General features: G+C 38.1%; 1 protein-coding gene across 3 annotated transcripts in view; it reads left to right on the top strand.

The window, feature by feature from the left end:
- Nucleotides 1-14349, top strand: part of RPTOR (regulatory associated protein of MTOR complex 1) — a 505620-nt gene that overhangs the window by 428462 nt on the left and 62809 nt on the right. For all 3 annotated transcript variants that reach the window (XM_044002818.1, XM_044002819.1, XM_044002817.1), the window contains exon 25: nucleotides 7492-7597. In XM_044002818.1, coding sequence (XP_043858753.1) covers nucleotides 7492-7597 — 106 coding nt within the window. The remainder of the gene's footprint in view (nucleotides 1-7491; nucleotides 7598-14349) is intronic.

Raw genomic sequence — 14349 nt, 5'->3', positions numbered from 1 at the left:
CCATGGAATGCTGAACATTCATGCAAAATGAATTCAAATAGCAGTAAAAAGACCAACCCGGTAAACAAGAATCAAATGTAGTAACTTTGAAGCAAAGGCAATTACAAAACAAAACTAAGGGGATAGAATGGTATTTACCCGTCAACTTTGAGAACAGAGATTGTAGCCGCCTGCAAAGGAAAGTGTAACTATAGAAAGGAAAAGAGTTCACCCATACTTGTTCATATCAAGAGAATCCTTGCAAACCATGAGCTTAACAGAAAGGTAATAGTGACTTTGAGCAAGTCATTTAATTTCTGTAGGCCCATTTCATTATCTGTAGAGTGGAGTTTAACTAGGTGGTCTCTAAGATTCTTAACAGTTCAAAAAAAATCTTATAGTTTTTTTTTCCTGGGAAGACTTATATGAACAGAACTAAGAGAACATTTTGCTCAATAACAGCAATATTGTAAAATTAATTAACAGTGAAAGACTTAGCTACTCTGATCAGTACAAACATCCATGACAATTCCAAAGGACTTATGATGAAAAATGTTATCCACTTCCACAGATGATGAACTCTGAGTGCAAACTGAAGCATATTTTTTTCACTTTATTTTTCTCTCATCTTTTTTTCAGCATTGCTAATGTAGAAATACATTTTGCATGACTTCACACATCATATTTCTTGCCTTCTAATGGGTGGGGAAGGGGCTAGAGGAACTGAAAATAATTTTTTAAAAAACACAAAATGGGGGCAGTTAGGTGGCACAATGAATAAAGCACCGACCTTGCATTCAGGAGGACCTGAATTCAAATCCAGCCTCAAACACTTGACACTAGCTGTGTGACCCTGGGCAAGTCACTTAACCCTTATTGCCCTGCCCCCCACAAAATACCCCCACAAAATCTATAATGTATATATAGGTACATAAATATGTGCCATGTGTATATTGTGTATATGTATGTCATATATATATATATATATATACACACACACACACACACACATATATGTGCATATATGAGAAATAGAGAACCATTTTTTTAACAAATTGTTCAGTTCTAAATTCTCACTCTTTAGCACCTCCCCCACCTATTGAGAAGGCAAGCAATACTGTGTGTGTAGTTCAGTTCATGAAGATATAAGTAAATCAATCAATTGAAAGTCATTTTTTAAGCAGTTACTTTTTATCAAGCACTGTGCTATACACTGAAGACACCAATACAAAAACAAAGACCATCCTTGCCTTCAAGGAGAAAAATAAGACTTATAAGAGTGTGGTGGCCAGGACGGGGATATTTTTATTATGAAATTACAGGGATGGTGAATAGAGCCATAACAGGAGTCTACTGACATTTTCATTCCAGGAGTAATAATAGTTAATTTGGTTACAGCTCGAGAACTGGAAAGGTAGGGAAAGGGGAGGTATATGCAAGGAAAGGAGGTGAGGAGAAAGCTCAGGATTGAAGTGTGGTTGAAACTAATAAGAGACTGAGGCTAACACCCATCAGGACCTCCAATCAGGCAGCTTATTCAGTGACAGAAGCATTAATTCTTCCAGGGCTTGGTTTCTGGATGTTCTAACAGCAGGAAAGGAATCAGTTGTGAAGTCATATAAGGAATTCCTGCTATAGCATAGCATATTAAGTGATCAGCTACCATACGCTTGAAGACTTGCAAGGACAGAGAATTTAATTACCTCTCAAAGGAACCCATGCCGCTTTGGGACAGTTTTAATTTTTAAGAAATTTTTTTCTTGAAATCTAACCTGAATTGGCCCCTTTACAACTCCTTCCATTCCTATTGATTCTATTCTCTAGGGCCAAATGAAATAAGATTGATCTCTCCCCCATATAACAGTCATTTAAATACTTGCAGACTGCTATCTTGTCTCACCCTGAGTCTCCTCCTCTTCAGGCTAAAAATGTCCAATTCCTTAAACCAGTCTTGGGTATAAGGACCTTTTTTTTTTTTTTTAATTTTTTTTGTGGGGCATTGGGGGTTACGTGACTTGCCCAGGGTCACACTGCTAGTAAGTGTCAAGTGTCTGAGACCGGATTTGAACTCAGGTACTCCTGAATCCAGGGCCAGTGCTTTATCCACTGCGCCACCTAGCCACCCCCTATAAGGACCTTTATTATCCTGGACACTCTCTAGCTTATCAATATCCTTAATACTATGGGGTTTGGAATTTAAGAGAGCAAAATAAAGTGGAACTATCACTTCCCTATGTTGTAATAGCAGCCTCTTAAAGCAGCCTTCAATTATAGTAGCTTTCTTGGCTGACATCACACTGCTCACTCATATTGAACTACTAAAACCCCAAGCTCTTTTTTTTCTTCTTCTTTTTTTTTTTTTTTAGTGAGGCAATTGGGGTTGAGTGACTTGCCCAGGGTCACACAGCTAGTAAATGTTAAGTGTCTGAAGCTGGATTTGAACTCAGGTACTCCTGACTCCAGGGCCGGTGCTCTATCCACTGTGCCATCTAGCTGCTCCCCAACCACAAGCTCTTTTTCAGAACACTTGCTTCTAACTATATCCTCCTCTTCTTATACTTAGGAAATTAATTTATTGTTCCACCTTGTGACTTTACATTCACTCCTGTTGGATTTCCACATATTAGATTTAGCCCATTTCAGCTTGTCAATATCTTTATCAATGAATATGTTAGCTACCCCTCCCAACTTTGAGTCTTCTATCAATTTGATGAGCATGCTTCCCATATCTCTATTCAAGTCAATGTTAAGAAAACAAGGCCAAGCTCAGACCCCTTGGATTCTCTGCTGGAGGCTTCCTGCCTCATTGACACTGAACCATTAACTCTGGGCACTCAAGCAGTTCTGAATCCATCTAATTTTTTTTTATCATCTAATCTATATTACACCATCGATAATTTTTCAGTAATTGAAGTCAAGCTCACCAGGCTATGGTTTGCAGACTCTGTTCTCTCAATTATTTTTTTAATAGGAACCTTTACCCATTTCCAATCTTGTGGCACCTCTCACATTTTCAATAATCTTTCAAATATCCTTGACAGTGGCTCAGCAGTGACATCTGCCAGTTCTTTTAAGACTCAGGGATGTAGTTCTTGTGGGCCAACTAACTTGTATACATTAAGAGCAACTAGGTATTCTCTTACTGTCCCCCTACTTATCTTGAATATCATCTCCCTGTTAATCTTTTTGTTTGTTTTGCCTTTTCCAATGCAAAGTCACTCTCCTTGGCAGAGAAAAGGGAAGTAAAATAGAAACTGAGCAACTCAGCCTTCTGTCTTTTCTAACCACAGATGATTTTCGTTAAGAATATAACAGAACCCTAATTTATGATTTATTGTTCTCTTTGTGGAAGACATTGACCCCATCCACACTATTCAAAAGGCTAACACCCATTCTATAGACTTAACACATGCCTGCGATGCCAATTGAAACCAAAAAAAAGGAATTGAGAGAATTCGTTAAAGGAAAAAAGAGGTAGAATAGTTATCTGTGATTGTAATCATCTGGGGCAAGTTCATAGACATTAATAATGATAATGTTTAAAGAAGACTTTAAAGGCGCATGTTATTTTTTTTTTTTAATCTTCAATACATTATCTAGGTCCTGCAAATATTGTTATCCCTTTTTATGTTTGAAGAAACAGGATCAGATGGTACATTGGAAAAGGTTCACTGGCTCTGAAGTCAGAAGGTTTGGGTTCATCTCCCACCTCTACCTGATACTTACTATATATGTGACAGTAGGTAGGTCATTAAACCCCACTTTGCCTCGTTTTTTCTCATCTGTCAAAAGAGGAATTCAAATTCAGTGGCCTCAGAGGTCCCTTTCTTGTAATTACTTACCTGTAATCAATCACCTGGTGTGTGAGTGTTGGAGGCAAGATTCATACCTCAGGTGCTCCCAACTCCACATTGAGTGTGCTTTCTATTTTTTTTTTTAAGGTTTTTTTTTGGCACCTCCTTCTCAAACTTTGCTTTTCCTGTAGAGATGAGGTTAATCACCCATAGGTTGGATCTGTGGTAAGGAGGAAACACTGACCTTAGTCCAAATAACCCAGAACTAAGTTTGAACAGCATGTAGGACTTCTTAGAACATTTTGTAGATAACAGTTTTCCAACAGAAATGTCTGTTTCCAGCATCCTTGTAGTCCTGACAATAAATGGCATTTATGTAGCACTCTTACAGTTTCCAAAGCACTTTATATATATTAGTTCATTTCAGCCTTCCTTGTAACAATGCTGGTATATAGTACCTACTATAGAGAGTATTATCCCCATTTTACAGGTAATAAAACTGATGGTCAGAGAAGGTACATGAGTGACTTGCCCTTGGTTATACAGCTAATAATACCTGGACCAGATATGGGGTTTGAACTCAAGTTCAATAACATTTTTATATGGAGTTTCAGTTTATGAGTATCTAACCCAAGACTTCTTGATACAATAAAGGGAAAAGGAAAATGACAGTTTTCTATTATTATACTACAGAATGCTTTTAAATTTTGAAAATTACTATTGTCTTATTTTCTCTAAACTTGATAACTCAGGTTCCTTTAGCATATAAAGTAGGTAAGTGCAACTTTAAGTTCACTTCTTAATATCTTAAATTTTCATTTCTTAAAATAAAAAGTCATATATCCATTCCTCCACTTGGTACATATGAGTTTATTTAACATATCACCATTGTGTGGAGTGATAGTTACAGAAAATGCACTGATGGTTCTTAGCCTTGTATCTCTCCCTTTTGATAAGAACCCAAATAATTTGTTATAAAAATGCTTCGTAGTTGATTGCCAAAGCCCAGAGGCTGTCTCTGTTGGCCCATTGATTCCTTTTTTTTTTTCTTTTCTTTTTTCTTTTTCGTGAGGCAATTGGGGTTAAGTGACTTGCCCAGGGTCACACAGCTAGTAAGTGTCAAGTGTCTGAGGCCGGATTTGAACTCAGGTCCTCCTGAATCCAGGGCTGGTGCCCTATCCACTGTGCCACCTAGCTGTCCCCTGGCCCATTGATTCCACATTACCACTAACTCTCAGAACTTTGTTCAAGAGTTTGAATGCAGTTTTGCTGTGCCTTAGTTGGGATGCATAGAAGATCTGATGTGGTGGGCACAGCCCATGCATGTTGACCAAGAGAATGTAGGCAAAGCACCCAGAGCTGGTTTATATGACACTAACTCTTCTGTGTTTAGAGACCTAGGGTTCCTTTTTAAAATGTTAATGTTTTCGCACTAGCCCTGGATTCAGGAGAACCTGAGTTCAAATCTAGCCTCAGACACTTGACACTTACTAGCTGTGTGACTCTGGGCAAGTCACTTAACCCCAATTGCCTCACCAAAAAACAAAAAAACAAAATTTAATGTTTTCAATTAATAAGCATTTCTTTTTCTCTCTCCACCTTCTTCACCCCCAATGGAGGGGGGCGGAATATGCATATTCAACAAAATGTGTATGACTCATTCTGCATCTTGTGTCTATTACTTCTCTGTCAGGCAATGGGTAGCATGCTTATTTCACTCTGCACCAGAGAAATGAGGTTTTCCCCAAGTTACATTTGGTTTTGGGGGGAAACAAGGAAATATATGACAAGCTGGCTTGATATTGAGAGATGTCCTTGATAACTTTCCTGGGGATAACCTCCCTTATGTCTAATAGAAACCTTATTGAGTCCAGTTTGAGATTGTGGGAGGTGAAATAGATGAGAAGGAAAAGCTTTTACCTCCGTAAAAGGCAAAGATGACCCCTCAAGAAGAGGGATGTGACTGACTCACCCCAGCCTTTCATTCCTCCCCGCTTTGTGCTCTTCCCCAACCTGTACCACACATAACCTGTCTCACCCACTCTACACCACCACTAATCATCACTGATACAAATTATGCAGTAATATGGTAGCAACTCTATCACTGCAAGTTACAAAAAAATAGCATCTAGCAATACCTAGAAAGATACAATCTCTGGTGTGTATAGTTAAACTCCAGAAGCCCCCCTGTCCTTTATAAACTAACAGGTAACAGGTCCTTGAACTACAAATATGAACCCTTAAATATCCTTAAGAATTCAACAAATACATGTAACGGGAAAAAAATTAAATACTTTATTAATTTAAAAAAATAAAGAATTCGGGGCAGCTAGGTGGCGCAGTGGATAGAGCACTGACCCTGGATTCAGGAGGACCTGAGTTCAAATCCAGCCTCAGACACTTAACACTTACTAGCTGTGTGACCCTGGGCAAGTCACTTAACCCCAATTGCCTCACCAAAAAAAAAAAAAGAAGAAGAAGAAAAAAGAAAGAAAGAATTCAACATATAAAGTCCACTAACACCAGACCATTATTGTGTATATCACAGATATAATATTGGCCTACAAAATTTTAAAAACAGCATTTTTAATAGATACCACTATGCCGAATACATATAATCTCCAAACAACATGGAAGGAAAAGCTCTCAAACTATGGAGACCTGCAGGACAAGATTAAAGTCACATAGGAACCAAATTACATGTCATCATTGGTGTCCTGTTACTGGAGTTGTTCCCAAAGACGCTTTCAGGGAACCTACCAAAAAAATTCCTTACTTCCTAGTTGTTGCTGTTGTTTTTCAGTCATGTCCAACTGTTCGTGACCCCATTTGGGTCTTGGCAAAGACACTGGAGTGATATGCCATTTCCTTCTCCAGCTCATTTTATATATGAGGAAACTGTGTACCCAGAGTCACACAGCCAGTAAATGTCTGAGGCCAGATTTGAACTCAGGAAGTCATCTTTCTGACTCCAGGCCTGGCACTATATCCACTGCACCATAAACCTTCCCTAATTTCAGAAGTAAGTATTTTATACATATGTACAATAGTTCCCCCAAAAAAGTAAATATAAAAGAATAATAGCAAAATAATTATAGCAACAACTTGTCCTTGGACTGTTTCTATCTGAAGCCCCTCAAAAAGAAAAGAGTGAATAAGGATGTTGACAATGATGTCAACTCACTTTAGTAAAGCACTTTACAGTTTATAAAGTGCTTACCCTGGGAAGGAGGTAGTACAAATATTAATATCCCTAATAGAGACAATTCTCAGCCAGAAGGTAAAATGACTTGCTCTTTCTTATAAAGCAAGTTAAGTGAGAGGTAGACTTGGAACCCACTCCTCCCAGTACAAAGTCCAGCACACTTCCCACTGCCTCCACCCACCAGCCATAGGCCCTCCCTTAGGCACTCTGTTGTGCTGACCATACATATGCTTTCTTCTTTCTCCACTTTGGATATATATTGCAATGTAATGGCTCTCCAACTATTATCTCCTTAATCACAGGACTTAAAAATGTGAAGCCTTTAAATGCTCATTATTCTGGCCATCTGTTTTTATACATCAAAAGGCATTTGGCCCTCACCAAAATACCATTTTCTCCAGACTAACTCCATTTATTTTAGCGTTTATGGAATTATGAAGCAAGACTTTTTTTCAAATGTTCCTCCAGGCCACTGAGCTTGACTTCATCTTTTGTTGTTGTTGTTGTTCCAAGATACCAGAAGAACATGACCTGGAGAGCCAAATCAGAAAAGAAAGAGAGTGGCGGTTTCTACGAAACACACGTGTGAGAAAACAAGCCCAACAGATCATCCAGAAGGGTAAGTAGGGCCTCCACACATATAATACCAGAAATGCTATGTTTGACTTGCTTCTTTTCTAACTTCAAGCCTGAGGAGTATAAAGAGGATTATTTTTATTTCTTCAGTATGTATGCCTCCTTGAGTAATGCAGATCACAAACCCTCTGTGCTTTCATAAGTCATCTTCATGATTTGCTCTAACCAAAAACTTCATCACCATACAACTAACCTACCTTTGAGACCCTGCAGATTTACACAGGTTGATCTATATGCAACAGATAAATATTCAGTCATAGGGCCCTTATTTGTAGCATCATGAACTAGGAAGAATCTGCCAGAGCTTGCTCTCTACTATCATAATCTTTGAGAAACGAGAAACACTTCCATGCTATGATAAGGCATCAGTGTCATATGAAAAGCAGATGAGATGGATCACTGGGGACAATTGGCCATTTTTCCCTTAATCTATATGGCAGCCTGCACTTTTCATAGTCCAGAATGGGCAGGAATAGCAGTACAACCCCTGGGAGATATCTCTAATAGTTTTATTACATGGAAATTTGTCCATCTGCTTTGCAGATCTCTCCTAACTCCATGAATATCAAAGAATCTCAGATTAAAGGGACTTAAGGTCATTTAGACCAGCCTATACCTGAAAGAGAATTGTCCCTGTAAAATAACCAATAATGATTCATCCAACATCTGCTTAAATCTCCAGAGAGAAGGAACCCATTGCCTCTGAAGCATTCCATTCTCTTTTTTGGATAGCTCTAATGAGCTACTAAAAAATCATTTTTGATTTTTAACATTCTTTTTTTAAAAATTGAGTTCCTGAATTCTCTCCCTCTCACCAGCCCCTCCCTCACCCATTGAAAAGGTAAACAATATGATCTCAATTATACATGTGAAATTATGTAAAATATTTCTATATTAGCCATGTCACACACACACACAAACGCTCCAAAAATAAAGAATGTGAAAAAATTATACTTCAGGGGTTTTTTTTTGGTTTTTTTGTTTGTTTGTTTGTTTGTTTTAGTGAGGCAATTGGGGTTAAGTGACTTGCCTAAGGTCACACAGCTAGTAAGTGTTAAGTGTCTGAGGCCGGATTTGAACTCAGGTACTCCTGATTCCAGGGCCAGTGCTCTATCCACTACACCACCTAGCTGCCCCTATACTTCAGTTTTCAATCAGAGTTCATCAGTTCTCTCTCTGGAAGTGAATAGCATTTTTCATCATGATTCCTTCAGTATCATTTTGCATCATTGTATTGATTGGAGTAGCTAAGTCTTTCACAGTTGATCATCATTACAATATTGCTGTTACTGTCTATAATGATTTCCTGGTTCTGCTCACTTCACTCTGCATCAGTTCATATAAGTCTTCCCAGGTTTTTCTGAAATCTCCCTGCTTGTCATTTCTTATAGCACAGTAATATTTCATTACAATCATATACCATAACTTGTTCAGCCATTCCTCAACTGATGGACATCCCCTCAATTTCCATTTCTTTGCCACCAAAGAAAGTTACTATAAATATTTTTTTACCTATTCCTTTTCCCTTTTCTTTGATCTCTTTAGGATACTGACCTAGTGTGGTATTGCTGGTCAGAGGATATTTTATGCACATTTTTATAGCCCTTTCAGCATAGTTCCAAATTGTTCTCCAGAATGTTTGGTCCAGTTCACAACTCCCCCAACACTGCATTAATGTCCTTGGTTTTCTACATCATGTTAGCCAATCTGACAGATTGTTTTAGAGTCGTTTTAGTTTTGCATTCTCTAATCAATATGTATTTAGAGCATTTCTAAATCTCCTCCTTTAAAACACCCAACAACTGTCCTAATTTTATCCTCCAGAGCCAATCAGCTGATCTAATTCCTCTTCCACATTATGGTCACTTGTATACATTTAACCTGACCACTCTCTCTCCCTGTCCCTCCTGTCCTTTTCCTTTATTCTCCCCCCTGCCAACTTTTCTCTAGGCTAAATAAACATCACCAGATTTCAGCCAGTCTTCTCATGGTATTGTACCTTCTCCATTCTGACTGTTCTCAAGAAAAACTAAAGCCCATCCTCCACTCCACTTCCAAAGAGATTTCCCAAAAGCAAAGATGCAACCACATCAACTTCTGCTGAAGTTAATATCACCTCTAGCATCAAATCTAAAGTCCTGTATTTGGTGTTCAAAGCTGTTCATAACAACCCCCCCCCACCCCCACCCCTGCACTTTTCCAGTTTTATACCTTACACCACCCCCTGCTGCTCTCAATCCCCCATATATGCTTCAATTCAGTGACACTGTCTTCCTCAATGTTCTTCAAACAAGGCACTCCATCCCCAACCCTGGGCCTAGGTTCCCTGATGCATAGCATGGGATAGTCAGGGCCTGTGATGCCAGAGCTTTATTCATCACCGACATAGTGAAGAAATCAGGGTTACTTTTACATCATGACCACCTTTGAGGGGCTGCTGCTATTAATTTATATTGAGTCTGCAATCAACTAAAACTCCCAGATTATTTTTTGTTTGTTAAGACATCAGTTAGCTGTCTCAGTGTGTAGAGTACTGCACTTGGACTCATGGAAAATATGTGTTCAAGTCCTGCCTCACCTTTTACTGACCGTGTGACTTGGTCAAGCCATTCAAACCTCTTTGAGCCTCAGTTTCCTCATCTGTAAAATGCGGGTATTAATTACACCTATTTAACTAGGTTGTTGTGAGGATCAAATGAGATAACATGTAAAACTCTTTGCAAATTTTAAAGCTCTACACAAAATGCTATTTTGGTTTTGGTTTAGGGATTTTAGATTTTTTTTTTTTTTTAGTGAGCATTTTTTTTTCTCCTTCTCACTCTCACTTTGATGGAGAGGGGGGACAACAAAACCTTTTTAACAGGTACACATAGTCAGGCAAAACATTCCTACATTGACTATGTCCAAAACCGTACATCTCATTCTGTATCTTAAGTGCATCACCTCTCTGACAGGCGATAGTTAGCATGCTTCATTACTGGTCTTTCACAGTTGTGGTTATTGCATTGCACTTCAGCATTCTTAAGGTTTTCAAAGTTGTTTGTCTTTGCAGTGTTGTTATCAAATAAATTGTTTTCCTGTTCTTTTGACTTTACTCTGTATCAGTTGATACAAGTCTTCCTAGGTTTCTCTGATTCTGTATGTAATTTCTTATGGAACAGTGCTATTCTATTCATATACCATAACTCGTTCATGGCCTTCCCATAGTTTCCATGTCTTTGTCACTACAGAAAGGGTGGAAATACATATGTTTGTATATCTGGGTCTTTTTTCTCTTTGATCTTTTCAATCTCCAGGTCTTTTTCATACAAATTCCTCTCCCAGCTACAACTTCCTTAACTTACATTTGGGAAATTGGGTTTTTGAACCAAAGTGTAAGACTATGTTTCTCCCAGTTAATCTTCTTGGATTCGTTCCAATGTTCCAGCCAGTTGAGATCTTTTAAAATAATAGCCAACATTTATATAGCACTTACTATGAGCCAAGCACTGTGCTAAGCATTTTACAATCCTAACTCTATCATGCAACATGTTAGTTATCCCTTGTAGCTGTTTCATCTATTCATTCAGTAAGTATGATGTTGCTTTTCTCAATTATTAATTGGTATGTTAAACTGCACAGGACATAGTGCAGATCCTTAAGCCAATCCACTAGAGACTGCTTTGCAAGTTGACCTTGAATCATTAATTAATCCTCTTTGTGCCCAACCATTCAATCAGTTCTAAATATACCTTGTTATACTATTGTTTAACCCACATCCCCCTCTATCTTGCTTCCAAGAAGAGCATGAGATAAGTACTTCACTAAAATCTAGATAATCTCTAGGTACTACAGCCTCCTGTTCAGAAAATGAGATTAGTCTGCTATGACTCTTTAATAAGTCCATGTTGGCGCTTGATGATCCCTGCTTCCTGTTCTGGAAGCACTAAACACAGAATTTACTAGTTTGAAGATCATCCATTCCAACCCATCTCTTGAATAATACATTTTCAATTTCACCAGGAATCCTCATCTCCAGCTTATCATTAACAATATCTATTCTCTTCCTTATTTAGAAAGTTGGGGGAAAAGTTTTTTTTTTTAAAATAGAAAGTTGTGACTATCACTCTTGTCTAGGACTATAGTATAATAATGTATATCTTTTAAGTCTAAATTGTTTATTGAGTTCCATGTACATTCACAACAATCCTGTTAGACAAAATTCTCCCTATCTTATTGGAATTGCTTTTCTTTCATTGTAGAGCTTCCTAGCCTTTCTGAGCTGGTGCAACCATATTTATCCTTTCTCTGAAACCATAAAAACTCCTCTTCCAAAATCAAGATGCATATCAGGTTATGACCAACTTTCCTTTCCTCTTCCATCATTTCTCCCAATGTTCCCATCATTTCTACTTCAATACCTTGTAACTTCTTAGTGATCCTAACCATTATGTATTGTCTTCCTGCATTAAATTATGAGCTCCTTGAGGACAGGAATTGTCTTTCTTTGTATCCCCTGAGCTTAGCATGGTACCTGGCACATAGTAAGTGCTTAATTAATGTTTATTGACTCTGATTCTAGTTTTAGAAAGTTAAACTTATTAAGGCAAACCAAGAAATTATTAGCTACTCTGCTTTTCTCAGAGAACTCTAATATACAAGTGGACAATTCAAATTCCCCATCACTACTATATAATGGCTTTGTGCCAGGATTGTGATCTGTTTCCCAAACTCTTCATTGGTTTTCTCCTTCTATCTAAGTTGTCTGTAGTATACTTTACTAAGAATATCATCTCTGTTGCCACCTCCTTTGATCTTCACCCAAACACTATCCACCTTATATTATCTCACTTGACCTTCACAATAATCCCGTGAGTTTATTAATATAGATGTAATTTCTCCATATTCCAGAAAAATAAATTGTAGCACATAGAGCCAGTGACTTGCTCAAGGTCACCCAGCTAGAGCATGTTTGTGGAAGAATTTGGATCTAGGTCCTTCTGATTCCAAGTATAACATACTCTGCACCAAACAACTTTTCATCAAGTAAGCATCAGAAAAAAGTCTGGAGAAAAGAACGAATTACTTATATTATTTCTGAATAGCCCAGACCATGGTATATTTGCAGATGTTAGCCATTGCCATCAAGAGTACAGAAAAAAGGGGCAGCTAGATGGTGCAGTGGATAGAGCACCAGCCCTGGAGTCAGGAGTACCTGAGTTCAAATCTGGCCTCAGACACTTAACACTTACGAGCTTTGTGACCCTGGGCAAGTCACTTAACCCCAGTTGCCTCACTTTAAAAAAAAAAAAAAGAGTACAGAAAAAGTACAAGTACATGTACTGTGTACCACTCAGTAAAATTTAGTGATGAAAGAACCCAATTTAATCAGAATAAGCACCAAAAGAAAAGTAGCTTTTTTTTTTTCAGTGTGAGCTAGCAAATTGAGTAGGCTTTCCCCCTTTTGAGAAATGATGCAACTACACCATATTAAGCAAATGCAGGAACTCTAAGGGCCTTGGAATTGCAAGTCAGCAGCTAGGGCTTTCAGGAACTATACTGGTTGTGGATGATGGGTCCAGTACTGCCAAAGGATCTAGCATAAAATCAATAATTTAGAAACTCTTAACAGATTCTATTGATTTACCACTTTGGCCTTTCTCCCTGTCCCATAAGGATCTGATTAATAATATGTGTTACTTTTTTAAAGCTATAAGAAGGGCTCAATAAGATAAACTCTTGTCGCTCTCAACTGAGCTAAAGGGTACTGCCAGAGTGGGGCCTTTGTCAAATGCCATTCCAATTATTCATCCGTCCAAACCAGGTTATTTAGCAGTGCTGAATTATGTGATCTCATAATATTCACCAGACATCTAAATGATTCTAGTATATACCCTTGCTCCACTGAGCATAACAAATGATTGTTTACTTCTTAAGCCCAGTGGTATTTCTGAAACACTTTTATGTATAACCTCATTTACGCTTATAGGGTTTTTTTTCCCCTTTTATTATGTCTCTGCCTCATGTTTCATTAACAGGTATATTCAGTGCACTATTGAAAGCTAATCTTGGTTCTTTATAACTTTTTGTGTCTTTATGGGGTGGCAGTCAGTAAAATAGATAAAGCTCACAAATGTTTGGAAATTTATCATATTAGAGGCAGCTGGTGGTTCAGTGGATAGAGTACTGTGCCTAGAGTCAGGAAGACCTGAGTTCAAATTTTACCTAAGATACTTACTAGCTATGTGACCCTGGGCAAGTCACTTAACCTCTCTTTACTTGAATTTCTTCCATTATTAAATGAGCACAATAATATCATCTACCTTGCAGCGTTGTTGAGGATCAAATGAGAATAAAAAGTGCCTGGCACATAGTGGGCATTACATAGACGCTTTTTCTCCCCCTTTCCCTTTATGTCATTGATGTCCCCTCTACCAGCTGCCTCTAACCTTCCTTTTCAGTCTTATTTTACATCCCTCATTTTCATGCATTCTACATTCCAGCCAAATTAGATCCTAGACAATCTTATCCTTCCATCTTTTCTCGCAAGCTCATCCCCTCTCCATCCTTGGCTATTAAAATCTTCCTCTTTAAGTCTCCACTCAAGTACCTACTCCTCCAGAAAGCCTTTCTATATCCTCCCAGGTAAAATAGAACTTAGACCGTTCTCTGAAACCAGTGTTCAACACCTCACTTCCCTGAACTGTCATATCTAGAAATTATTTTCCTTAGACAATGGAAGTTCTCTGAGACTTC

The sequence above is a fragment of the Dromiciops gliroides genome, chromosome 4 (genome assembly GCF_019393635.1).
Source record: "Dromiciops gliroides isolate mDroGli1 chromosome 4, mDroGli1.pri, whole genome shotgun sequence".
Taxonomy (NCBI): Eukaryota; Metazoa; Chordata; class Mammalia; order Microbiotheria; family Microbiotheriidae; genus Dromiciops; species Dromiciops gliroides.
Note: the sequence above shows the minus strand (reverse complement) of the source record. Positions and strands in the feature narration are given on the sequence as shown.